At 31.6% G+C, this 26,875-nt stretch overlaps 3 protein-coding genes and 1 long non-coding RNA gene across 5 annotated transcripts in view; all 4 read right to left on the minus strand.

The window, feature by feature from the left end:
- Positions 1 to 10,423, minus strand: part of LOC126850109 (bestrophin homolog 15) — a 48,319-nt gene extending 37,896 nt beyond the window's left edge. The window contains exon 1 of the mRNA XM_050592790.1: positions 10,016 to 10,423. Within this exon, the coding sequence (XP_050448747.1) occupies positions 10,016 to 10,086 (71 nt within the window). The 5' untranslated portion in view covers positions 10,087 to 10,423. The remainder of the gene's footprint in view (positions 1 to 10,015) is intronic.
- A 1,862-nt stretch (positions 10,424 to 12,285) lies between these two features.
- On the minus strand, positions 12,286 to 15,188 carry LOC126849567 (L-lactate dehydrogenase-like). The gene is made up of 8 exons (XM_050591514.1): positions 14,968 to 15,188; positions 14,365 to 14,515; positions 13,874 to 13,991; positions 13,496 to 13,669; positions 13,225 to 13,398; positions 13,014 to 13,131; positions 12,727 to 12,850; positions 12,286 to 12,456 (listed from the first exon to the last, which is right to left on the minus strand). The coding sequence occupies exons 1-8, from the start codon at positions 15,186 to 15,188 to the stop codon at positions 12,286 to 12,288; spliced, it is 1,251 nt and encodes a 416-aa protein (XP_050447471.1).
- Positions 15,189 to 15,432: 244 nt separating this feature from the next.
- On the minus strand, positions 15,433 to 19,439 carry LOC126849919 (L-lactate dehydrogenase-like). Of its 2 annotated transcripts, none has more exons than XM_050592327.1 (5): positions 19,317 to 19,439; positions 18,092 to 18,220; positions 17,345 to 17,810; positions 16,857 to 17,098; positions 15,433 to 16,440 (listed from the first exon to the last, which is right to left on the minus strand). In XM_050592327.1, exons 2-5 carry the CDS (start codon positions 18,215 to 18,217, stop codon positions 16,276 to 16,278), a joined length of 999 nt encoding a protein of 332 aa, XP_050448284.1. In that variant the 5' UTR covers positions 18,218 to 18,220; positions 19,317 to 19,439; the 3' UTR covers positions 15,433 to 16,275. The 2 variants fall into 2 exon arrangements, with proteins under 2 accessions (XP_050448284.1, XP_050448285.1); XM_050592328.1 differs by lacking the exon at positions 19,317 to 19,439 and adding an exon at positions 18,399 to 18,417.
- Positions 19,440 to 20,990: 1,551 nt separating this feature from the next.
- Positions 20,991 to 24,198, minus strand: LOC126849852 (uncharacterized). The gene is made up of 3 exons (XR_007687462.1): positions 23,683 to 24,198; positions 21,611 to 21,736; positions 20,991 to 21,523 (listed from the first exon to the last, which is right to left on the minus strand). It is a non-coding gene; the product is annotated as an uncharacterized LOC126849852 (long non-coding RNA).
- Between the last annotated feature and the right edge of the window lie 2,677 nt (positions 24,199 to 26,875).

Raw genomic sequence — 26,875 nt, forward strand, 5'->3', positions numbered from 1 at the left:
ACAACTTTACATATGATATACTTTACATGTTACATCATATAACATAATACATAACACATAAGAACTTTTATGAGATTTGTAGTGCAATTAAAGCTACTTTTACCTTTCGTGTGTGTAGCTTTCAAATTAATAATAAGAACACTTAAACAAAATGTTGTAGTTTGTCATTTAACACTCTGAGATTTTTTGTTTCATACGTAATCTTTCATGTATAAATTGAAACGAGCAATACACGTAAAAATTATAACTGTTATTAATAGATTCCAAGAAAGAAAGAAATTTGTACAATTTTCGAGGCGCAATCAGAAAGTGTGCTGATTAGTTACATGAAAGTCCTGACGCGACTTGGAAATACACAAAACACTGGAGTGCTATGAGAGAGTCAACTTCCTCCGCGTTTACATAATGCCAGTAGATGATCAACATCAATCGTGGTTGCTAACAAATTAATCACATTGCGTGATACAAGCATCCATCTCGGTGCTAAAAATTATACTCGAACATGTGGGAAAGTCGAATTTTATCCACAGTTGACACAAAAAATGACAAATGTTTGATTGTATGGATTAATGAGTCAATGATATATAATGATTTTATATCAATTATTAATTTACAATTATTAATCTACAAGAATTGACCAAAGTTAATAATGAAACGAAATATTTAATCGATAAATTTACATGTGTATTATGTATATAAAATAAATCTATGCTTTAATTAATTAATATTAACAGTATTAATTTTCTGATTTTAATAATTTATCTTAATCAAATAACACATACACACACACATACATTTATAAAATACATGTGCTTATAAGTTGACAGATATGATTGTGGAAACTGTTATTCTTAGAATACGCTCATTGGGAAAAAAGCAATCATTATTTAAATTTAATTTTCTGCAATTATTAAAAACGATTTTATTGAAAAATGTTAACTCAATATTAAATCAATAGGTCTGTGTTATTTTAGACTCATTCATGTGTATGTTGACATAATATGATATGCCATACTTCGTCGTAATCAAAGACTGACAGCCCGCAAACAAACAGAATAATTTTAAAGTACAACAAAGTGTAATAATAGTCTTTGTTCCTTAAAAGCGTGTGTAACCAGAAAGTAATAATTTTCATTTTATTGGAAGATACACATCACAGACAAATTTCAAATAAATTTTTGCGGTATTATCGATATATAAATGTTTACCAATGGCTAAATAAATTAATTGGCAATCGATTCTGGTATAACGACATACACATAGTAAGGTCTTTTTCCCTATCTCATATATCTCAGACCATGAAAATAATTAAGTATCCTAACACACGACTGCGTTTGGTTAAGCATTATACATACCGATGAGTCTGATTGACAGTGACATAGTTACGAACAGCCTTGTATCTTAAGTCTCGCGACACGAGAAGCGCGACGGGACATTATGCGTAAACGCTAAGCACGCAGTTGCGTGTCACTGCGTTGCGTTATCAGCTCAAGCCGCGCCAAACACCTGTCTCACCTTTTTACGATCATTAAGCGAGAAACGCATTTAAAAAGATACAATAACTCGATGGTGTAATTAAATATCGATTTCTATAGAAAAATATCATATTGTAATTTATTAATAGCTGATAAAAAATGTCAAATTATTAAAAAAGAATAAAAACAAATTTTCGGAGCAAAATTAATTTTTGCAATTATAAGTGAGCAGGATATTTAGTTCTGATCCATTGTAAATAATTGTCTTCTAATTATACAATAATATTTGTTACAATGTATTAGCAACAAGGGCCAATTTAATCGACAAATTTGTCAGGTATGATGTGACCGGCAAATGAAATTTTTCAATAAAGGGTCCTTGAGCTATACAATTTTAAAATTATTGAAAGATATTATCAAAAAGATATCATCAAAAATTGTTTATGATGATCTGAAAATTCATCGAGGAAGTTACTTATCCGGACATATCCAGAAATCTCGGAGATATATTTGCAATTATACTGATAACGAGCAAATTCTCACAAACATTTATGGAATATTAATTATCAGTTAATTTATGATCTAGTGTTGTATCTTATATAACGATTAAATACTAAGATTTTAATAGCCGTTACAGAATATCTCTGAAAATCTCGCAAATGATAAATGTGTCTGCGGTTAAACTGTGTTAACAACTAAATCATGCTGATAAATTTTCACAACTTCGTCTTGTTTCTACCAAATCGAATGAAAATTTCGTGGCTCTTTTCAAAAACGACGATGGCATACTGATTGATCGGGTTTGCCAAGGATCTCCCTCTCCCTCTCTCTCTCTCTGTCTCTTTCTCTTCTTCACCTTTCGGAAAGATACTATCATCAAGGCAACAAATTGTAATTGATTCCTCGCTCTAAGCAAGATAATACCAATGCGAGAGCAACAAGGACGCAAAGCAGCGAAACGTTGCATAACTAACGCCGGTCACGCTTCACGGCGTGATGCTCTTCGTCCTCTCTTCGCCAGATTTCTAGGACTTTTCCTCGAGAGCAATACTTCCGCAGAAATCCGATTAATGTGCTCAATCAAAAGATTAATATCATACTGAATTGAAATTCAAAATATTATGTATACCTCGATCAATATTTAATATATCGGAGAGAACGCGTCTCGATATTGCCTAAAAAAATTTGTCGGAAAGTCATGCGCGCAAGTTGTTTTACATTTTAATTAGAAATTGAGTGAAGTCGAATGTGCGTGATATGCATCAATCAATCGTTGAACGAAACGTCTGTTTCATCATTGTTTTTTGCGAGAAAATAATAAAGCGTCCCTGTGACATGCCGTTTAACTCACATACGGATATTCACCGGATCAATCAAGGATTAATGGAAATTTTCGTCGAGACTTCACGGTAGGAAAAATAAGTTTCTTTACTCTCGAATGCAAGCAGCGAAGGTATTTTACAAGAAAATAATTTTTGCCAATGTCAAATTTTAAAGCGTAGGTCAAAATATGATCGAGCCAAAATATATGATCCATGTTCATATATTGAAATATTCAAATTTTTAATTAAAAAATAAAGAAAATGAATCTCATTCAATATTCGAAAATATATAGTTATATACATAATTTGCATTCTGGAAAAGAAATAATTGCATTGAGAGGAATAATTCTTCTAATATTGTATCATATCAATCCTAGCATGAAGTCTAAGATTGACTAGATAAACTGAAAATTAAACGCAATGATTTATTATTACTATTTAAAATGAATTCATAACCGTGTACAAATTTTTGCACATATATTATATGGTGAGAATAATACACTTAAAATTATCGCATTCACGGTAGCAAGCGACGCGATGTTTCAAATCCTTTCAACGCGGCTGTCAAGTGGATAAAGCCCCCGTGTGTCAGCCATGACGTGCGCGTTTAAAATACATCCAGACGAGAATTTTGCCCCGAGAGGAGCACTCTTATTAGTTACGCATATCCTACGAAATCGTTTACCGTTTACCGAGTGATGTTCTATGTTAGCGCACATATCTCCATTAAAATACCTATGCAAATAACAAAATGCAAGTACTTCTATACCTTTAATAAAAATTATAAGTTCTTAAATTTTTATTTCTTTACATTGTATAAGACTAACTACACAATTGAGTAAATAGTTTTTATCGCTCTGCAATGTAACTTTTTCTTTTTAAATTATACTTTCATCTCTATTACAAGGAGATTTAATTAACTCTTGAATTTACACACACACACACACACACGAAGCTTTTGCGAACTTGTGTAACCACCGGTTCGAGAACTTGCACATGCTAGAGATGATGCCGATGGCGGAGGCACTGGGTCAGCTCGGGTTTCTAAGGCGATTCGATGCATCGTATAGCGGCATTCTTGTCCCCGACTCGATCTTGTCTCCTCGTCGCCGCTACTGTGAAAAGTGTGCTCACTCTTATGCGCGACGAGAGGTCGACGAAAGACGAGCGAGGAAGACGAAATGTATGTCATGCGATCGAAGTGCAGCGCGCAACGAAACCCGTACCGACCACCGTCACCTCTCGCTCGTCCTCTCATTGTCATTCGACGTGCCGTAAAGCGACCGGCGACAACGAGAACGGCGCAAGAGAACGATGCGAGGCATCGCGAAAATAAACGCGATAGGACTTATCTAACGCGACGAACTCGAACGTGACTAATCGATGTGGTCTCTCGGTGTGGATAAACCGCAGAAAGCTCTCGAAAGGTATCGAATAAGATAAATTCTATGTCTAATTTCCGAAGAATTAGAAAACCGACAAGTAAAAAGGAATAATAAAAAAATTAATGTTGACACGAGAAAAAATTGCTTGAATATATAAAAAAAAGAAATAATATAAAAGACTAAGAAATGTTAAAAAAAGAAGTGGAAATTCTTAGGTAGAGAAAAAAGGGTGGGTAATGATTAGGGCTAATGCAAAAAATGGTTCAGAGAGAAAATCTAGACAAATATAAAGAATAAATAAGCATTTTTGTAAAAAAAACGAGTGGAACAACAAGCAACAGAAGTACTGTAAAGTAGAAATTTTTATGACTATTTTTAGCTTTAGGTAACATGGTCGGATTATTTTAATATACGCGAACACAAGCGAATTTAGATGATTATAATACATGAGTCATGATTCAAACTCTTGAAAAATTTCATCGATCGTTTTCATCGAAGATCATATATTAAAAGGAGGTAAACGCTACTTCGATGTTCCTTTCACTGACAATAAGGCGAAAGATATTTCCGTACCTGAAATCATCTAAGATAAATTCCATATCTCTATGTATCTCTCCGCATCAAATTCACAATTGTTTATTTATTTTTAAATATAAATTCCTACGAGATAATGTCCTTAAGATATAACTTATTTCTAATCTTTTTTTTAAAATTAAGACTATATTGTTTCAATTTTTATTCTTGTCTATAAATTATTTTATAGAAAAAACAAATTTCAATTTTAAAATAATTTCTTGATAGATTTTATAATTAATATATACGGAAAAAACTTATTTAATTACTTATGTACGATTAAATGATATATGCGCAATATTTGTATAATATAGTATATAATATAGTAATGAATAATAATAATTCTATAAGTGTGAATTTTATAGTGACGTGTGTACTAAGAGTATTTTGTACAAAATTGTAAAATGTAAAAGAAACATTATATTAATAGCAATAATATTATAAAATATATAAAACATGTCATCAACATTTTAATCATATTTATCAATTCAATATATTCATAATGTATTAAATAAGTCTTTTATATAATTATTTTTTTCTTGATACATATAATAATAAGATATTATATGTATTAGTTTATATTAGCAATATCGAGTGCTATGCTTATAAATTTAATCCTTACGATTAAACTCGCTCATATAAATGCTGAATAATTATACGCTCTCTTTCCATTTTTTGCGATTACTTCAATAACTTGGTGATTTCATGCGTTTTCCTTGTTGCAGAGAACATTTTCAACATACACGTGTCTTATTTCACGTCCTACATAAAGTGCGTGACATTCTTCGTGATTGGCCTATCGTTTAGCGACACGCGCTTTTTCATTTCACAACAAGCTGTTTGTAATTCTGCAAACATCTGCACAAATTTTGCCCGCGCAGACTGGCCTTGCGCATCGTCTGCATATGACGATTTGCAGGCAACATTGTATTACCGATATATCGATTCAAGTCTTTTGATTTGTCGTTCTTCTTCGATGAATTCATAAAGATAAATATCGCACGCGAACGTTCTCTACGTTAAACGTTCAGCTTCGCGCGACGTGAAACTGTTCTTGCTTTCACGCGTGCGATTCGCCTGCCAGGATTGTTCCGTTCATGCGCTACGAATACTTCGCGCGCGTGATCGAGCCAGCTGTAACATCGTACATGCAGGCACTTGTTGCAACAAACGTCATGCTTCGGACGATAATCATGAGCCATAAAAATACTTTAGGCTATCGTTTCGCTTTCGTGCTGCATCGCTAATGTCACGACACGTTTCTTACATTCCGGATGCTCAATTCTTAGTAAATGACAGACTATTAGACAGAACTATTAGCAAAAATATTTTTTTCTTTGTGCTATACACAAAGATTTCAAATGGCAGTTAAATATGACAAATAATTGTAGGCTGCATATATAACAAAAAAAAAATAATAAATAAGGAATAATAATAAGAAATATTGCGACAAATATTATCGCTTTATTATTTCTTATTTTATTTATCCTCTACGATGTCTTCTTTGCGACATAATTAATGATGGAATTGGATTCGAAAATTTAACCTCCGGAGGAAGTCAAGGGAATTGGCCCTTAGCCATGCACGTACATGGAGAGCACCTCTTCTTCGCGCTACAGAAATCGTTCTAACAATCGTATCGTCAACCTCGTAACAGATCTTACTCTACGTGTAAGAATTCGTCTGCGTGATCGCTATCAGCGTAGTGGAAAAGCAGGTAAAAGCATTTTCTATTCCTGGAGATTGGCTATGTATTTATAGTATGTTCCGGAGACTCTCTTGGATATTTATAGATCGGCAATCGTGTTGTTTGCTTTTGCGAGTAGCGCCGGTAGGTGGATAAGAAAGCTGGTATGGGTCACCGCGGAAGACGCGGACAAGAAAAAGGAGTGCTTCGCGTGCTCGCTGCATCTAAAGGAGCAAAATGCAAGCAATGAAATGTTACAGAAGTAGGATTGCTCGCTTCCCCGGCATAAGCAGCTCTAAATTATAATTTTTTTTTTTCTTAGATGGTACCTTTCGATAAACGATCATCATCAATTGCAGAATTGAAATAATCAGATACATTAGGAAATCATTGAAAAATTAAACATTTATCAGAGATTCCTTTCTCCGCAAATTATAGCTAATCACAATTTCTGTCAAGAAAATCTATCTGACAGGGTATCCGCGCGCTCTCGTTTGCACGCTATCGCGAAAGATTTTCTATTCCTGGACATTCTGATGTATTTATAGATCAACCGCTGTCGTCTTTCCTTTAACTACTGTGTAGTGTTGTGGTATAACGCGCATAAGAAAGCGAGATCTTACGTGAAAGCCGTTAAGGCCGTTTCCACCGAGGCGCTTGGAGAGAAACCGAGACCATCTATCCACGAACGCAATGGATAAAGGTCGTAGAAATGTCAACAAACGGGCTTCGACAAGGACACCGTGAATTGCATTAGGATCTAAGATCATAGCATCAGATGCATTTTTGCGAACCATTGTAAAGTGTATAGTACTGTGTGAATCAATATCAGAACAACTACATTTAAATTGACTTTATATAATATGAACTTTATACAATAATAATATGCTGAGATAAAAAAAAGTATCTTTATGCATAAACAACTTTTTTCTCGATCGATTTTATTTTTGCTTGTCATATACCTAGAATTATATGAGCAAGTTTTCTACTAGAAAATTTTCGTTGACATCTGTTATTCTCTCCTTCTCTTTCAATAAAAATAATTTTACATATATTTATATTTTATACTCGACAATATAGAAAAAAAAATATTTTAATTCGTAAACTGGTTGAAATTTCTACGTTTCTCCGCGAGTCATTCTTAAATCGGTAGTTAATGTCATGCGAACGACTTCAAACACAATTAACACATCTGTTTTATGGTTTCTTTGATTGTTATCAAGACAAGAAGAGAGAATTGTATGTAAAGAGAGAGATGGATGTAATGTTTGTTTTACTTAAAAAAACGATGCAACTTTTGTTCACACTTTCCTTCTTCCTTTTTTTTTTTTGTTTATTATTTCGGTAAGCACGCAAAATAAGTTCGTATTTCGCAATTATATTTGAGAAATGGATGTATACGTGACGAACAGTTATTGGACACGCAGCGCGTGTCGAACGAATTCTATTTAATCAAGTGATTCTGCTTGTCGCTCTCGGAAATTTTTCAGCAATCAAATTTTTTTCAGCGGTCTTTGTATTCAAATCTCGGATCGTTACAAGCACATTATTTTCGTATCTACATCAAATTTCACAAAAATTTCAAGTTATATAACATTTAATTTAACGTATAATTGCTGGTACTGAGTCGCGTAGAAATGTTCTCGACAAGCATTGATGTCACCGATTGAAAACGATTATATAACGAGTTAATGACGAACAACTTTTTAATAGTAAAATTTTGAACCACGAAATAATAGTCTATAGGCATAATACCGTAATTAAAATGAAGATAATGTGTTTTGAATGACTAAAATTCACATTTATATTAAGCACATTTCTGGAATTTTACCGAGACAGATTATTGTGACGCATTCTCTGTCATTTTACGGACAAGATATAACTTTTCCAAAACATCCAATATTATCAGTAACAAGACATATTGCACAGAATGTATTAAGAAACATCATATTTGCAAGGAAAATATTTACATTTTATATTAATGATTAATAGTTAATTATAATTAAATTAATTAGCAAAATGATATTTTTGATATCTGTTGTTATCATTTTTATGTGACTTTTCAAAAGATGATCTATATTATATCTATGATATGTATATTAGCAAAATAACGGGGAGAAATATTTTTATATCATTAATAAACTTTATTCATTATGCTCTTTTGAAATTAAATAACAGCGAGAAAGATGGCAAATATGTTTCATTAATCATTCAGAAGAAACAACCTTAATGACATCCCAACATCATTGTATTTTGAACTTATGATGCATTTACATATGTATACGAGCGATTCGATCGTGTCGCGTGTCCGACACATGTTGTTAAGTCTTTTCTTTATCTTATTTCTTTATCATAAACATTATCAATGTTATCCATCGCATAGTAAATTGGCGATACACGCAGACGTGTAGTAGTGCAATAATTTTTAACAGCAATATTCCAAGCACACAGCAGCCGTGCGCGCCGTTACGTTTAAAATCGTATCGACGTATCGACGACCTTATTTCTTTAAAACGCATGCGAGCAAGCATTGACCGAATACCATTTCTGTGCTAGCGGGTTTTACGTGCTCGGCTACTGTGATTTGTGCGAGTCGCGTTTTCTGTACGGTTGAAAAAATTTGGGACGCTTCCGCAGCTCAGTTTTGCTAACTGACGATGCTAATTTATTGACTAGTTTCAAAACATGCGACTAGTTAATTTGCCTGAGCCTACTGGACAATTCTGATTAATACCTGAATGATAGCATAGCGAATGTATGGTTAGTCCTCCTATTTTCAGCACGATTATTTGCCTAATTTTTGCTCAAGAATTTGTTCTTTTCTCTCTCTATGTAACTATATTATATCGAAAGCGCAGCACACATGAGTCGAAAGTTAAAAGTTGCACAACGATCAGCCGGCCGCAATAGCGCAATTTCTTACATAGCATACTGTCAATACAGATGTTTAGAAGCGCGATCCAATTTTGAACTATTCTGTATCAAAAATACATGGCGAAATTTTAATTCTTCAATACATTCCGATGTTCTTCGACAAATTCATATCACGAAACAGTTATGTTTTGCAATGATCGCGTAATCGCGACGCCGACAGCCGGTCACATGTTCAAGATTCAGTTAAAAATACTATCACTATAATTTATGCAACTAAGCGAAAGTAAAAGTAGGTCTCTTCTTAGAACTTTTGTAATCAATTACTATTGATAAAAAATTTGAGAAAGCGAATATATAACTTGTGGCAAATAAAATATCAAAACTCTTGTGTAATTTAACTATCAATAAGCTATAAATAGCATACCTGTAAAAAACAAAATGTAAGAATCTATTTTTGAAAAACGATGAAGACTGACAAACAAGCGAAAAAATAACTCTTGTCAGAACTCCACGCGTCTGTTACCAGTTCTACCTGTCAGTCGCCAGCAGCTTGACAGCTCCAGTGTCTGACGTTTGACGTAGACCGCAAGAAATCATATCTATATGTATGCAGCATAATTTATATGCAACATACTTAGCATATTAAAGCGAGCTAACGTTAAAAATCGTAACGAGAAAACAGCGGATTGAGAGACTCACTTGATCAGAATCCTCCAGAAGCAGCCAAAGCTGGAGCCGTTCGGCACTTCGCTCGCGTACGATATAGTCATTTCCTGTCTGACCGCGCGCGCGCACCTCTCCTTCCTGAGTCGCTACCCTCTTCTTCCTCCCTCGTTGTCGTCTTTTCCTCTTCTAAGGATGACTTGGTCCCTCGCACCGTGTCGTTGGTGTTTCCGGTGGAGATGCTGCACACTCGCGCACATGCGACCGGGCCGCCGATATTATCTCCGATCGATCTGATCTATTTGAGGATCTCTTCGAAGGTACACCGGGAGATCGGCACCGGGATCTATCAGGTCGCTCGAGATGGGCTTACCATCGGGAAGCTCTTGTATCACGCGAATGAACGAAACCAGCTGACCGGACAGATCGACTGTCTACTGACTGAGCTCCACTGGACGGGCGGCGAGACCAACAGAGAATGGGGCCCGGCTGTGTGCCACCTCCACCTGGGAGCCAGGGATGTGAACGTCACCTGCGGAACCCATCTCGAGTCGAACCTGCTTGGAGCAAGTGTTTAAATTAAAGTTGAGTTCAAATTAGATGTCGAAAAGCAAGCAATAAAACGGTTGAACGTACTTTTGCGTTCTTGCAAAATACTGTCTTAGAAATATATTTGTTGTTGATAAGATAATTCTGGAATAGCAAACTTGCACAAATCTTAAATTTGCATTAAATATAAGAAAATTAAGTGTAAAGTATGAATATAAATAATCATTAAAAGCTTACAAACTCTTTAAGGTCGCGCGAATGTGTTATTCTTTCAAATCTTTTTAATGTTTCATTCTTAGAGAATGCATGCATGTATAAAATTAAATGCAGTTTAAAGCGTTAAAACAGCCACCAAGAGGTAATCAAATAAAACATTAAACATGTAATATCAATACATTCTCTTTTGCGAGGATCTTACGATTGAGAAATGAAGATTACTCTGAAACCTAACATCGGATTAAATATCAATGTGTTGGATAATTTAAATGATATTAATCATAATTTAGTGGATAGACGACAAACGTTGAATGACAATTTCATTTCTAGACACACACACATATTATACTTGAAAAATATTAACTAAACGATACGTCACTTCGTCGAATTGGATATTAATTTCAAAATCATATCAGATTAACCTCCGGTCACGTAGTTGTCTGGAGTCGACTAAGAATTTATGTAACTCTATCGCAAACACTAGTGACATGTAAGGTTTATGCAGAATTGCTCTTTCAAAATCGATGACATGTCTTTCAAGTGGATTTGTAGCGGGTAAAAGGAGAACAGTTCGCCGCTTGAGTCCACGACGATATTACATATATATCGCAATGAGTTTCTACCTACATTTCATTACTCTTTACGCGCCGGCGATGATTCATTTCTCATTTTTTTGTGTCATCGTTATAACCGTTGATATTATTAGAATACTTAATTACAGTATGCATAATTTTTATGATAAATCTAAATATCTCGTAACACGATACTTTATTACTCCAAGGATAGACCAGACTCTTTTACGGTCCTGTATCGGGCCTGATCAGATGCAGGTGAATATTACACAGGTAGAACACTTCAAAACGCCATCTTGCACTTGGTTTTCACACTTTTCTCTCACCTTGCCATGGCCTAGCCTACGGCGTAATCACGGCCTTCTGGTACCATCCACCGGTCACCTTTCGCTCGTTCACGCATCGTAGGAATACGAGATGACGTGTACTTTTACTGTCTCCCAGAAATGTCAAATAATTTTCATACGCAACAGGAAAAAAAATCCCAAAAATCCCAAAAATATGCAAATTGACTTCACCGAAAAGCTTTATTCGGAAAAAAATACGAGATTCGAGTTACACAAATAAAACGTCACATGCCAGATATTATTAAATGCCGCAAGATAAGTCATTTGCATCATTAATTCCTCCTTTCGATTTTAGCATATCGAGATTGTTAGCGAGAAGGTACCGTCGTATCAAAAGTCCATTTTACTCCAATTATTAGAGATATTCAAAAAGACTTTATTCGAAAAATTTATCGCGGCAGTCTTCTTCTTCTCCTGATTTGCATAAATTAACAACCGGAGCATCTTCGCGGTTACCGCGGATGTTCCTGCACGAGTTGGAAAAGATTATGCGGCAAACAGTTTTGCGGTGACGAGCGTAACAGAACAAAGAACAAGCTACGTAATAATTTATTATACTTGACAAAACTTCTTACACAGGAAATTAAACACATTTGCATGACCTCATTGAATGTACTATCGTTCAAGCTTTAATGTTAATTTTTTTCTGTATGTTATGCACAATGTTCGCCGAAGACAGGAACAGCTTTTTCTCGTATTCGGTTATATGCATTCGAATAATATTCGTGATGCCATTTTCGCCAATCACGCAAGGTAGCGATAGGAATACTTCGTCACATACGTCATGATGACCCTATAAAAATGATTATGATGCCTCGTGTAGAGAATATTACAAGCTCCTATAACTTTATATTTAATCAATGTAATAATAATTTTTTTTTAAAAGATGTGATTCATTTATATTTTGTTTGAATGCATTCAGACTTGTTTATGCAAAACGTATGAAAGAAATCTCATTAATTGTTATTAGTACTATTAAATTAGCTTAAAGTGATTTCTCCATCAATGAATAAAATATTTTTGGAATGAGAGCAATATGGCACACATGCATATTAATATATACCTGTACTAGAGTTGAAACTGGTATAATCGCTTGAGTATTGCGTAACACTGCGATTATGATATCTACTGCGGAAAATCCAATTGCTGTATTTGAGTATCCTTTTAAACATCGCACCGTTGGACCTCTAAAGAAATTAAAAATGTTGTCTAAACTTTTAATATACTATAAAAATATTCTTTTATTAGAAGATTATATTATTATACCTAAACTTTACAATTATTTTTTGATATTCATAGAACCAGATTGAAAACTAATCTCCAAGAAGAATAAAATTATTGAAGACTTACAACTTTATGACTTCTCTCGATACTTCGTACCATTTTTCATCATCCGTTTCCAAACCAATATTTGGGATAATATCGCGGAATTGCACTCCTGCGACGCTCACTCCAGACCAGAGCGGAACTAACGAAACGTCATATGTTATATTGGATTTAATGCATAACATCTCGCCCTTTTTTATCCTGTGTTAAATGGCATATATTTATTAGAGCTCACCCATACTGTCCCCGTGTTCACCGATCATAAAAGCTTGAACCGAACTTGGTGCTATTCCTAATCGATCACCAATCAAATAACGAAATCTTCCACTGTCCAGATGAGTTCCGCTGCCAATTACTTGATAGGGCGGAAGACCGCTCACCTTCCAGGTTATCCAGGTCAAGATATCCACTGTACAAGAAAATTATTAACGTTAGTAAAAAAAAACAATACATAACAATTAAAAAATAAAATTATTTAAAAATTATTTTTTAAAATTGATTTTAACCAGGATTGCTAATAACGATGAACACAGCATTAGGGCTATAATTTACTAGAGGAGGTATTATATTTTTTAATATTTCTGCATTTCTTTGGACTAAATCAAGTCTACTTTCCTTCGCCTTTGGTCGTACACCCGCGCAAATCACTACAACTTTCGAATTATTTGTCACACAAAAATCTATAAAAGAAATTTTTATATTATTAAAGTATAAGTAAAGAGAAAAATAAATATTAGAAGTGAGACATAAGCTCAGATTAAGTAAATTTATTTTTATAAAATATAAAATTATTATTAATGAAAACATATAAAGTTAATCATATTATACATATGCAAACAAATTTATAATTTTTGCAATTAATACATATTTAATAAATCCATTACCTGTGTCGTATTCGATTTTTGGATCTCCTATAAATGGAGAAGAATGAGCAAAATCCATTCCTTCGCCTTCCAACTTTTTAGGAAAGGCGTCTACTATTGCAATGTGCGAAGTAATTCGCTAAAATTAAATATTATAATATTATATATAAAATATAAAATATTTTATATATAAAATATAAAATATTATATATAAAAATACAAAACAATAGTACAAATTTATAAAACATAATGCTAAAAAATTAAATTTTGATAGTCTCATTCTTTGTTTAAACCATACGATAAGCTATCTATAATGTGCCATCACTAATACGAATATAATTAAGTAATAGTGTTTCTATACATTTTCATCTTTAATTGCAATTTTTCTCTGCCACCGGATTTGTTCAATATACGAACTTTTAATTCAATACAAAATTAATAATCTAGCAAATAAACATAATATAAATGACCAAAAAATAAAATTTTAATAAATAGAAAAAAGATTGTATTACTTGAAGAAGGAGCGCATTGGCAACAGAAATGCCAACCATACCAGCACCGACAATAGTGACTTTATGACAACAGTCTCTAACTGATTCCGAAGTCTTGCATAAGAGTTCTTCTCGTAAGCATGGCGAACTAAAATTCGAATAATTCACTTTCCTTTAATGTTCCAACGATGTTACATCATAATATCAATTAAAGATTTTTTAAATTACACATCAAATTACCTATAACTTCAAAACTGATTACATCAAATTTTCTGACAAATGTTCTATTATGATGATTTATGTTAGAAATGAAGATTTAATATAAATAACAATTATACGACGCACAGTATTTATAAAACTTTTATATTATATACTTTTAAAATAAAAATTTATTTTATAAAGAGGAAAAATGTATCAATTACTTGAAAATAAAGTATAAATAATTATGTTATGACATAAGAAAAATTTTACAAGATTGAATTAAAATTAGGTAAATTAGATAACATCTTTAAATAAATTAATCAAAAGCAATTTATTACTAAATTAAATTTAGAATAAATCCAGCCAAACCAGATATTTTGTTTAAAACAATAATTATCATGTATATAAACAACAAATGCTTACAGAAAATTAACTGTATTTCTCTGTAAATCTGAGCCAGCAGTCGCATCTTTTCCGAAAGGTTTCCCTTTATTACTACCAAAGATTTTTGCTAAAACTGTCGGCGGTAAAGGATGGCTATATCGACTCCTGACGGAACCTATTGCCGTCGTTGATGTCACGCAGATAAGATTTTTCAAACATATCGATAACGATGATTTTAACAGTATTGGTGATAGAACCATTGTTTCTGTCATTCGCCAATTTTGTAAACGTCTCACGATCGTTTTCACCCACGCCCGTCACATCGCATGAAACCGTTTTTTTCTCTAAAGGAGAGAGTACACTGATAATCGAACGACATAACATCCTTGGCATTCCGCCATGTCAATTCGCCAATTGTCAAACGCATCCATGGTTACTTAAATTTTGTACAGCAGGTGTTCAAGAAAAAAAAAATATGTATAAAAATATACATCCGTTGACAAATTATTTTAAAATATTTTATTATTTATATAATATATTAAAAATGACATTATACAATACTTGTCACATTAATAATCAAACTTGTCACAAAAGTTACATATTTATTACACACATGTATAAACACGCATAAACATTTATAATAGGAACATTCTTTATATTATTAAAGTAAATAGCACAATTTAAATAAAGCATGCGTAAAAATAAAACATGTAATTTATGTGTGTATGTGAGGATAAAATTTAAAATGTAAGGTATTTTTAAGAAATTTGAAAACAATTTATTCAGTATAAAATAAAAATTATTAAAAATTTGAATTATACATAAATAAATTTGCGTTGTTTATCTGCATATGTAAATGTGTGTGTGTTTTATGCGCTTTATTATATTATCAGAATATTTAATAAAAAAATATTGTATAAATAACTGAGTTATTCGATAAAAAATAATTTATTAAAGAAAGATTTAAAATGATTTAAATAATATCGTATGATAATACTAAAATAAATCATAGTGACAGATAAGCCTATCGCTGGCAAAATAATATAAGATTGAAATAAATTATATTGAGATCTCTGTTATATAAATAAAAATTATAGTATAAGAAATAAATAGCCAAATATTTCAACTTTCTCACACATACACTTGCCACAAATAATATGTAAATATAAATATTATGTAGTTGAAAACATTTATATCTAAAAAATTATATGTATATAAGAGTAAAGTTGTATATATGTATGATAGTGTGTGTTGACATTTGAAACATGTAAGTACAGTACAAATTGTATATAAATCACACAAAAAAATAAAATAAAATAAGTATATAGATAAAGATAATATATTCTTCTAAAATTTAAGGCCTTGTTGCACTTCGTGCATCATCATTGCAGATTTATGTAACAGTGCAAGTTCATCATCTGTTAACTTCTGCTGAACGATGTGCGTGACGCCATCTTCACCTAGCGTGCAAGGTAAAGATAAAAATACTTCTTCCTTAATTCCATGATAACCCTAAAATTATTAAAGCTGTTAATTTTAAATAATTAATCCTTATATATAAAAATAATTAATATTGCATTTAATAAAAAAATTAATATATAATAGACGTATTAATAAAAATGCACGTACATAAAAAAATTAGTAAATAATTCAATACAATTTAATTAAATATAATCCATAATAAACAAAAATATATTGTCTATCGCTAAACTTTTAAATATATATAAAAAATTTACAGTTATTGTTATTGAATTAAAAAGAAATAAAACATGTAATATAATTAATAATATTCTAACTATATGTATAATTAAATATGCCTAATAAAATATGAAAATATAAGTTTTATTCAGAGATTATTTATATATTATTATTAAATAAATAAAAATTAATGTAAATTAATGTAGTGGAAATCTACGTTGTCGACTTACAGTAACCATCGTGGATACTGCATGCACTTGATTGGAATTTCTTAATATTGCTGACGCAAGATGTGATACGCTGAGACCAATAGCCCAAGAAGTATAACCCTTCAGTTTGATCACTTCATACGCGCTTTGTACTACTTGTTTATGCAGCTCATTCCAATGTTCCTTATCTTTGTCAGTACCCACATTTTCGTTGATATCGCGCAAACGTACTCCAGCAACATTAACTCCGGACCACACAGGCACTGATAAATAGAAAAACAAATATTTCTTATAATATTTTATATATCATAGAAATAATTTTAAATATATGCATTATAAAGTTGGATATTATAATAGTATTAAATTTTTATTTTATAAATCTAAAAAAAAAAACTATATTCTTTTTTACTATTTTAAAATGTCATTTAATTCAGCCGGCAATTTAATTAGTCACTATATTTTTTAATCATTAGTTGCAAAAAATTTGCTATTAAAAAAAAATATTTTACCGCTGGTGTCACCATGTTCTCCGATAATCCAACCATGGCAAGATGTAGGTGCGACATTAAGTCTTTGAGATAACAGGAAGCGGAAGCGAGCAGAATCTAAATTCGTACCGCTACCAATGACTTTATTCTTTGGCAAACCAGAAAGTTTCCATGCCACATATGTTAAAATATCCACAGGGTTGGAAACGATCAAGAGAATCGTGTTCGGGCTATATTTGACTAATTGTGGAATGATGCCTTTAAAGATGTCAGTGTTACGTTGAACCAAATCCAACCTGGTTTCGCCTTCACGCTGACGAGCACCCGCCGTAACAATGCAGAGACTCGAATTGGCAGTAGCAGCGTAATCTGTACTAGCATTGACTTTTGCATTTTTCATAAATGCACTGCCATGTTGCAGGTCCAACATCTCCCCTTTTAGCTTGTCTACCATCACATCAATTAATACCACATCACTTGAAACGTGCTGCAAAAACAATAATTTATTAAGTAATTTAATTTCTTGTATTGATTCCAATTAAAAGTAAATGTAATATAACACATTTTTGTATTATAACATATGCAACTTGTAACATGTATATGTATATATATATATATATATATATATATATATATATATATATATATATATTCATGTACATGTATGTATATATAAATTTTTTTATTGTCATCAAAAATAAAAAAGATAATAACTTGTTTAAATTATTATGTCATAAAATTAATCATTGATTATTAATATTGATTTACATTTGTCAAGATGCTGAAAGCACAGGCCATTCCAACTTGACCCACACCAACTACTGTAATTTTGTTTCTACCAGTTAGCACAGGTTCCGTCACAGTAGTTAAAAGTTGATCTTTTACCGTTGCCATTTTCTGTAAAATTATAAAAATAATTTAATGATATATTAATATATTGATATAAAAATTTGTTATATTTATTTTAATTTACATGCATGTAACGTTATTTGTATTATTTTTTTATATTTTTTGTTTATTAATCACGAATAATAAAAACAAAATTTAAATTATTATATGCGATAAAAATCCGTACTAATAAAGATCACCAGCAAGGCAATTGTGAAGGTCAAAAGGTCGTATGATGCTGACGATGCGCATGTCTATGAAATGATCTTTATTACTTAAAAGAATTTCGTTTTAATAGCAATTGTTCTTCTTTATCTTCACGTTCGATTAAAATCAAGCGAAGGCCGTTAACCTTGATAATAATATCGTTTCTAACACGTGTCTGTTTCTTTTTTTAGAAGGAATAGTGTCGCGTTGGCAAATGCCATTTCAAATGATACAGTTTTAAAATGCATCAGGCAATGTTTTGCCACTTTCTGTACATGCAACAAGTGCATTCAATTGTCAGATGGCAGTAGCAGTATAATCAACGTATATATACATCTTTTTTGAAATACCGGCATTTTCTTTTAAATTAGATATAAACATGTAAATTGTGAAGCAAAAAAGTACAGAAAATGAGCATACAGGAATATAATTACAATTCATTGGTATAGCAGACTGTTCATTAATCATACATTATTAACAACGCACTTGACCGGCGAGATATAATCGATAAACAGCGTCCGGTATTATTAAACTGGTTACACTTTGCACAGAAAGGTAGAGAACAATAAATTGTAACACATACTTATTACACACACATAACAAATGTCAATAATACATATACTATCAATATACTTTTTATCGCAGGAAATGAACATAGGCTGATAGCGAGCAGCTAATCAAATAAGGAAAGCAATTTCACGCGTGTGTTATAAATATTTTGAAATATCAGTAAACTGAGATTAAATCTAATAAGATAAATTTGATAAAGTCAATTTCTAAATTTATAAATTGCAAAAAATTAATATTTAAAATAACTTTTTAAAATATTATTATTTATTGTAACAATTAGTTCAGATATAATTGATCCAGCAAAAATAATTATAAATAATATGCTTACTGAAAATCTTCACCAATCTCAATAAATACTCTTTCGGAAGAACTATTCTTCGACACTGTCGAACACAGACTGAGCACGTTGCAGCCGGCGAACCGTTATTCTACTGACTGGAGTAACAGTTCAGGGATGTAGGTTCGCTAAGGTGACCTTATCCCCACTCTATATACCTTCTGTAAAAGACAAGTATGATGAAATATATGAAATTTTTGACATTTTATTACAATTTATTACAATTGTAAAAATGTCAAAAAATAACGATTAAAATGTACATCATTTTTTACATAGACTTTAACAAAATGCCCCATGAATTCTGATTCAAGTATTATAATGAGCGCAGATGCGGAGGTGCTTTGGAGCACGTAGCACTTTCCGATTTCAAAGAAGAAAACGTGACATTGCGCACGCGTAAAATGACGCAATCACGCACATGACGTGATATTCACCATCGATCCAATTCGGAAAGAATTTCTTCTCTTGAATCTTCCGACAATCCACCAATCATGAGATGCTGTGGGGACGTTAGAGAGTGGGATGAATGTATTTCTGGAATTAACACCCAAGCTATAACTTCGTGTTTTATAGTGCATGCAAACGACAAAGTTAAATCTATCTGATTTCTTCAAATAAAAATATTTAAATTGATGTATATGTCTAAAAAATTTTTCATAAAAAACATTATTTTTAATATAATTTTTGAAACATTTTTTTAGGGCAAAAATAAAGACTGTTTTCAAAAAAGCTTAGTAAGAAGAAGATGTATAAAAGTTATTTAAAATTAAAATAAAATAAATTTAAAAACTAAAACATTTCTTGTAAATTTATTTTAATATTTTAAATAATTTTAACTTTTTCTAAACTTTTGTAAATATTTATTATAAGATATTATTTTATCAAAATATTTTAAAAAATAAATAAAATATTTTTTGAAAAATTACATTTTCTATTCAATTTCCATTTTAAGAAAATCAATTTAAAACAAGTCATAAATATTAAAAAATAATACAAACATTTTATAAAAACATCAATCATCAATATCATCAATATTTAAGATAATATCAATAAAATAAAATAAATAAATTATGCAATATTTATAAAATAAATAATATGTAAGTACAATTTAAGGTAAATTACATTGACGATAAATAATGAACGCATTTGTCAGATTAATTCACGGCGATAATTTTTCATCACAGTGAGAGAAAATGAGTCAGATGAGCACAGGTTGTATGTGCTCTGATGCAATTTTCTCCACGTGGTTGCAATCGTTGCCTCGTCATTTATATAGTGCTGCTCATATTTGAACAGCTTTGACAAATCTTCCTTTTAAACTCTATTTGTGTTCCCCTTTGCTTTTGTTAACGGATATCCTTGTTTATTATCCTCAAAATGGTCATGTATCAAAAGAAAACGTGAAGTCACATACGTGTTGTAAAATTTTATTACGTGAAATATAGTATCGAATCGCGTGACATACCAAATGTACTGCCAAGCACAATAGACATGCATCGATTTATAAATACACTAACAAAATTATCACTGAATTCTTTTAAATTATTTTTATCGCAGCTGACGCGTTGAGAATACAACAAAAATTTATGAATACTGAAAAATCGAGTAACAATATTAATTAATGTTGTAAGATAGATATAAAAAATATATTAGAAAAATCTCTCTCTTTCTCTCTCGATTTTTATTTGCATTCTAGGATATTATACCATATACAATCTGCTCGATATCAATAATATTAGTTTCCATCAAAAATAAATTATTAAAAAATTTTAGTTTATTATGTATCTGTGTGTGTATGTTGTTTTGTATACATCTGAGTTGAGTATAGAAGTCCCTAATCATTCTTGTATAAAACAATTTATTATATTTTCTGTAGTAATACTTTCTGATATATAAATAAATTTCTTTAATTAATGTTAATTATATATTAACTCTAAAAGAAACATTTAAATATAATTTTAATCAAAAGTAATATCTTCCATCTCATGCTTTTCCTTCAGAAATCATGTTCCCAACTAAGGTCCTTCCTTCACCAATCCGCATCTAATTACTGAATATTTCAACGCAGACACTTCAATATACAATACACGTCGAGCATACAAAAACTTGACGAATTGAATGTCTTATTTAGCTACGGCTGCTGCTGAAGGCCAAAACGGCCAGAAAAGCTCATTCGTGTCGTTGAACGATTGCAGCATCTATATGAAGATGACACACATAATTACAAACTTGAAAGCCCGAAAGAGTCGACGTCGTGGAATTAGCATAGCCATATAAATACGTACCAGAAGCAACTGGGGACATACGGCGGTCCTTTTAACCCTCATCTGCGCGTGAACATGTTTTGTTTATCACTTCTGCGAAGCAAATAACCTGCTCGTCGTCGACTACTACCTCGGGGTCCGCTGTCTCTGATAAAGAGAAAGAGACCACGGGACCTCTCAGAAAGTCAGACATTAGCTGATGTAAACGGCATTGTGCTACCGTAATGCAGCTCCTGCATCATTTTAACACACGCGCAAACATCTGTCGTTTACTGTATATGACGACTTTAATATAGCGATAAATATCTTCTAGCTATTGTTTACGCATAAGTTATATCGCATAAGTTATTTCGCATATTGTCTAAGAATGAATTATTGCTCGTCAATAAAGATGATTCATAGTTAAGATCACTTCTAATTACGTAATATAATAGTAATGACGTGTATGATAATTTTACTTTACTATCTCTTCTTTAAAAGATATTTAGAGATAGAATAATCGTATGACTTAATCGGCATTCGTGATAATAACGTAATGAATAATCTCATATTAATAAATTTATCAATATTAATAAAATTAAATTTAGTAAATTAAGTCGCTATAATTTAGGTATTATTAATATAAATACAAACTAAGTCAGATGCATATACGCATAAATCTAATTTTAATCTTGGAGTATCAAAATTTATCAAGATTATATGTTTGATTCATTTTTGATATTTTAATATCATTAATTTAATACTTGCAATTTCAATGCATATCAAATATTCAAAAGATTAAATTTTAAGAGATAATGAATAAATAAAAAAAAGTAAAAATTTTTATACCAAACAAAAGATAATTATTTTTAATTTTGTAATTGCACGATTGCTATCACACTGGGAAGATCTTGCTCGTAATAAAATTTCTCGTGAAGTAGTCATTATTCTTAGTTAGTTATTTCCATTTCCTGTTAGCGCAGTATTAAGTTTTTTTTTACGCAATTATATTGGTATAGTAGTCATCTTGTAAAATATGCGAAAAAAAGTATATTGCATCCTACTGCAATTTCCATAACCAATATGTACAAAATATTTACATGATTTGCTTAACAGTGCGCATGAAATTGCGTTGAGCAAAGCGGATGCGAATCTTTAAAGTTTCGAACAAAGTGAATGAAGAAGGAACGAACAGGTTTCCCCATAATAGAGCAATTTAGTAAATTGGTGAACGTGGTAATTAAGACTGTGTTGGGAATTAACAACGAGATCTTGATATGGCAATTACTGCAGGATAACGCATGTATATTCGTTAGCAGCTGTTACATGTGTGCGCGTCTTTGTATGTTTCTGATGCGGGTCCGCTATATTTGTATAGGCTCACGAAATTTTGGCTCGTTTTCTCGCAACGTGATTGTAAATTACAGCGCGTAAAAAAATGCGCGCACGAAAGAAACCGCTCGCAGATACGAGCGTACATTAGCTATCGTATCTTAAGCTAAAAAAGATTCGTTAAGTTATTTCAATATCTCACGCAAATCATCCTGCAATTTCGAGCAAACTAAAAAGTAATATTACACTGCACATAATCGTGGCGTAATATTGTGAAAGTTTGACATTTTTTTAAAATGATGCAGTCAGCATTTACTCTTTGTATAATGTAGCCGTTGTTTAACTTGCGATAAAAAAAAACGCATGCAAAAAAAAAACATGATTGCGAGAAGATTCAAATCCACTTATATCAAGTCCATTTATAGATTAAAAATAATGATTTTTCATATTTTATATTTAGAAAATGTAGAATCATTGAAACAAAGAATTGTCATACTAGCTGTAATTTTAGTTATTAGAAACTAATTAAATTATGAACATAGCATATAGCGTATAGTATAAATTTTTATTGTTTTAAATAAAATTTAATCAAACATTAATTATTTGAGAGAGAAAAAAGAGAATTTATTAAATGTATAATATATAAAATTATTTTACAAAAATTAAAGTAAACAAAAATACATTTTAATCGCGCAGTTATCAATATCAAGGATCATTGTCTTTGATTATGAAAAAACTAAAATTATTATTGCATGCAATAATTTTGACTGCAAGAAACTTACAACATAATTACGAGCGTGTAGATCCGCTTTCGTGCCGGTTCTCCGAAGCTGCGTTTCTGTCGATGCACGAAATTGCATCTGATGTTTGTCCGCAGCCGCATTCCCGTACCACTTCAATACCGCGGGTGGTCGTCTTCGACATCGGGCGTTAAAAGCGCTCACGCGTGCGGGCGATGAAGAAGGCCAGGAAGAAAGAACTCGACAAAGAAAGAAAGAGAGAGAAGAAAGTGAACGAACGGGTTGCAATAAGTGATTCTCCGTAACTATAAATAAATGGCGGTACGTCTGGAAAGGCTTCGCGCTCGCCCGTAAATCTTAAATCGAGGCATAATCGCCGAAACAATCTGGAATCTACCGCGGATCGAGCCATATCTCTCCACGTGTTTGAGCCCTCCGATGATGCCCGCCGTTGCCTTACCGTCGACGGTAAAATAGAATCTAACTGCTCTCATCGGTAATCCAGCACCCTTTTATAAATCAAGTTCTGATATCGTAGGCCGGTTTCGTAGCGGCAAAATTATCCTAGTCCTCTTGCGTATAGGATTATTATCCCTACTCTTCTTATCCTTCATATATCGTGAGCCGCAGCCGGAACTAGAATCAACCCAAGACAAATTTTCCTCTTTTTTCTTGATTTTATAAAAAAATATAAATTTTTTAGAAAAATATATAATTTGTATATTACTATTTGCATATTTGTATATACTTTTTTGAAAAGAATATTGAATAATATTAGAATATATCATTTTTAAGTTTGGTTAATTTTATGCTATATTATAATAGCATTTTCACACATATCTATTAGTAATCATTGATTATCTTATTACCCGGAAAATGCGCTGGAAAATTTTCTGCAGCAATCTTCCATTGATTGCCAGATAAATGGAATCGAAATGAAACAGAATTTCATTGCGTAGTCACGTATCATATTAAGAAATTGCAATTACGTTCAAATCGCGTACATATTTTCGCGATCCATTACAGTCAAGCTAAATTGCGTCTACAAGAACATATGTACAGCATATATATCTCTAGATTTGATTATCTTCCGTATCTTTCGTGAATAGTAAAAAAGACAGACATATATATTATACAAATATCATTACAATTTATTAATCGCGCTATTCAGAAAACTTACAAATATCATTAAATATTTCTATGGCGAATAATTGATTTTATGTGTATTTTATTTATCAATGAATTTCTTATATTTATTTTCTATACAATATATGTATTAATTTTTTATATTTAATTTCTTGCATCTGTAATAAATTTTGTTTGTTGAAACATTTTATATTGCTCGAGCAGATGTGTATTCTATTGTTCCCGAAAAATTAAAATTTTATTGTGTAAAAATTTGTGAAGGTATGTATTAATGTAAAAATCGGTTTCGGACAATCATGGTGGCATGATTTCACGCCGTTAATCTTCCCCCACAATTAACTGACTGGAAGGCCAAAGCAGTGGCTATTAATTACAATCAACGTTATCTTACACAGACAACCGATACAGAGGAGATTTGATCTTACACATTCGAAGGAAGCATTTACCTCTTAAAATTGTATCGGTACTGCTATGAATACATATACATGCATTAATTGTTTTAGTGTGAAAAAGAAATGATTAGCATATATAAAACTTGTGAAATATTTTTCTTGGATCGAAAAGACTATGTATGGTAAACAGGTTTATAAAAAGATGGCCAAACATGCTCGGATATATCTTTGATCGTATATGTTCGTTCTTTTTCCAACAGATGCCGGGAATGTTCAGTATTTTTCTTTTCAAGATAGATAAAACTAAAGAATTATAAAATATGCACGACTCTGATAGAATAATAAGCAATGATATATTGTATAAATAAATTAAATATATGAGATACAATGCAAAATTAATTATCTGGTTTATATATAATGTTACATGAGAATATAATTAAAATAAAACCAAATATTCATATCTTTTATTTTAGACGTTTTATTATATTGAATAAAATTTCAATATTAATATATAATAATTTTTCAAGTTTAATAATAAATTATAATAAAAAGTAGATTTGATAGAATATAAGAATAATGCAAAAAGAACATAAACAGTTTTTTAAGAAAGAAAAGAAAATGAAAAAAAGAGAGAGAGTGGCGAAAGTTCTGCAACGACGAGGCCGAGAAGAAAGAGAGATCGAAGAGAGGCCGTGCCCATTGATTAACTGATATCTTAATTACTGATTGGCCGCACGGACTAATTAAATCGTAACTCAATCAGGACTCCGACCTGCCTCCTGCGCCACGGCGATTTTACGAGCATATACGCGCAGTTTGAGACTCCCATATACATATGTCCCGGGTTGCTGATGGCATATGAGTGGCTTTGTAATGCATTGCAATCCCTACCCTATCCTCCTTTTACATACTTCCTTCAGCGATCTTCCTGCACGGCAGTGTCTCCTTTTTTACTTCATCTTTTCTCTTTGCACAGCTTTTTTTTCATCGACAGCCTTTTCGCTTCGAGACCGCTTCGGCATTATATTTGCTTGGAATAAAAAAAATATATGTGTAATTAGTAATACCTACCGCGCGAGTTTTGTCCGTTGAGCGATATCTCCCCCGGCTCCTCCTACTTTTCATTCGTATAAACTACACAAGATATGAATTTTCAATAGCAGATCGCGTAGATACATTTTTAAACTTGTGTCCAAATTTTCATCCTTTTGCATAATGCGGGCTCGCTAATTAGCAGAAAACCCGTATTTGCAGGTTTAACATAAAATATAACCAAATTTAACTTATTTTATATCTGCATTTGTAAATGCTAACTTCTTATTTCAAACAAATAAAACTCAGACAATGTTGATCTCATGTTAAACATGCGGGTAAAGATAATCAATATTAAATACATATGAGGACAATAATTCGTTCATTTTTTTTCATTCCGCGATAGAAATTAATTTAACCAATTGTAGCTATACATATAATTATAGTAGCGTCCAACAGTTGCATTTAGATCCAATATATCTATAGAATATGTATCATATATATTTTATATATGCACATAAAAATTTATATTTTTTATAAGTAATATTAAAGTCGGAAGATTATTTGAATTAATACGTAATAAAATAAATATTTATTAATATTAAGTTATTAATATAAGTTTTCAATATTTATGAAAACTGAATATTAATAAATATTTATTTACT

Source organism: Cataglyphis hispanica, chromosome 5 (genome assembly GCF_021464435.1).
Source record: "Cataglyphis hispanica isolate Lineage 1 chromosome 5, ULB_Chis1_1.0, whole genome shotgun sequence".
In the NCBI taxonomy this organism is placed as follows: domain Eukaryota; kingdom Metazoa; phylum Arthropoda; class Insecta; order Hymenoptera; family Formicidae; genus Cataglyphis; species Cataglyphis hispanica.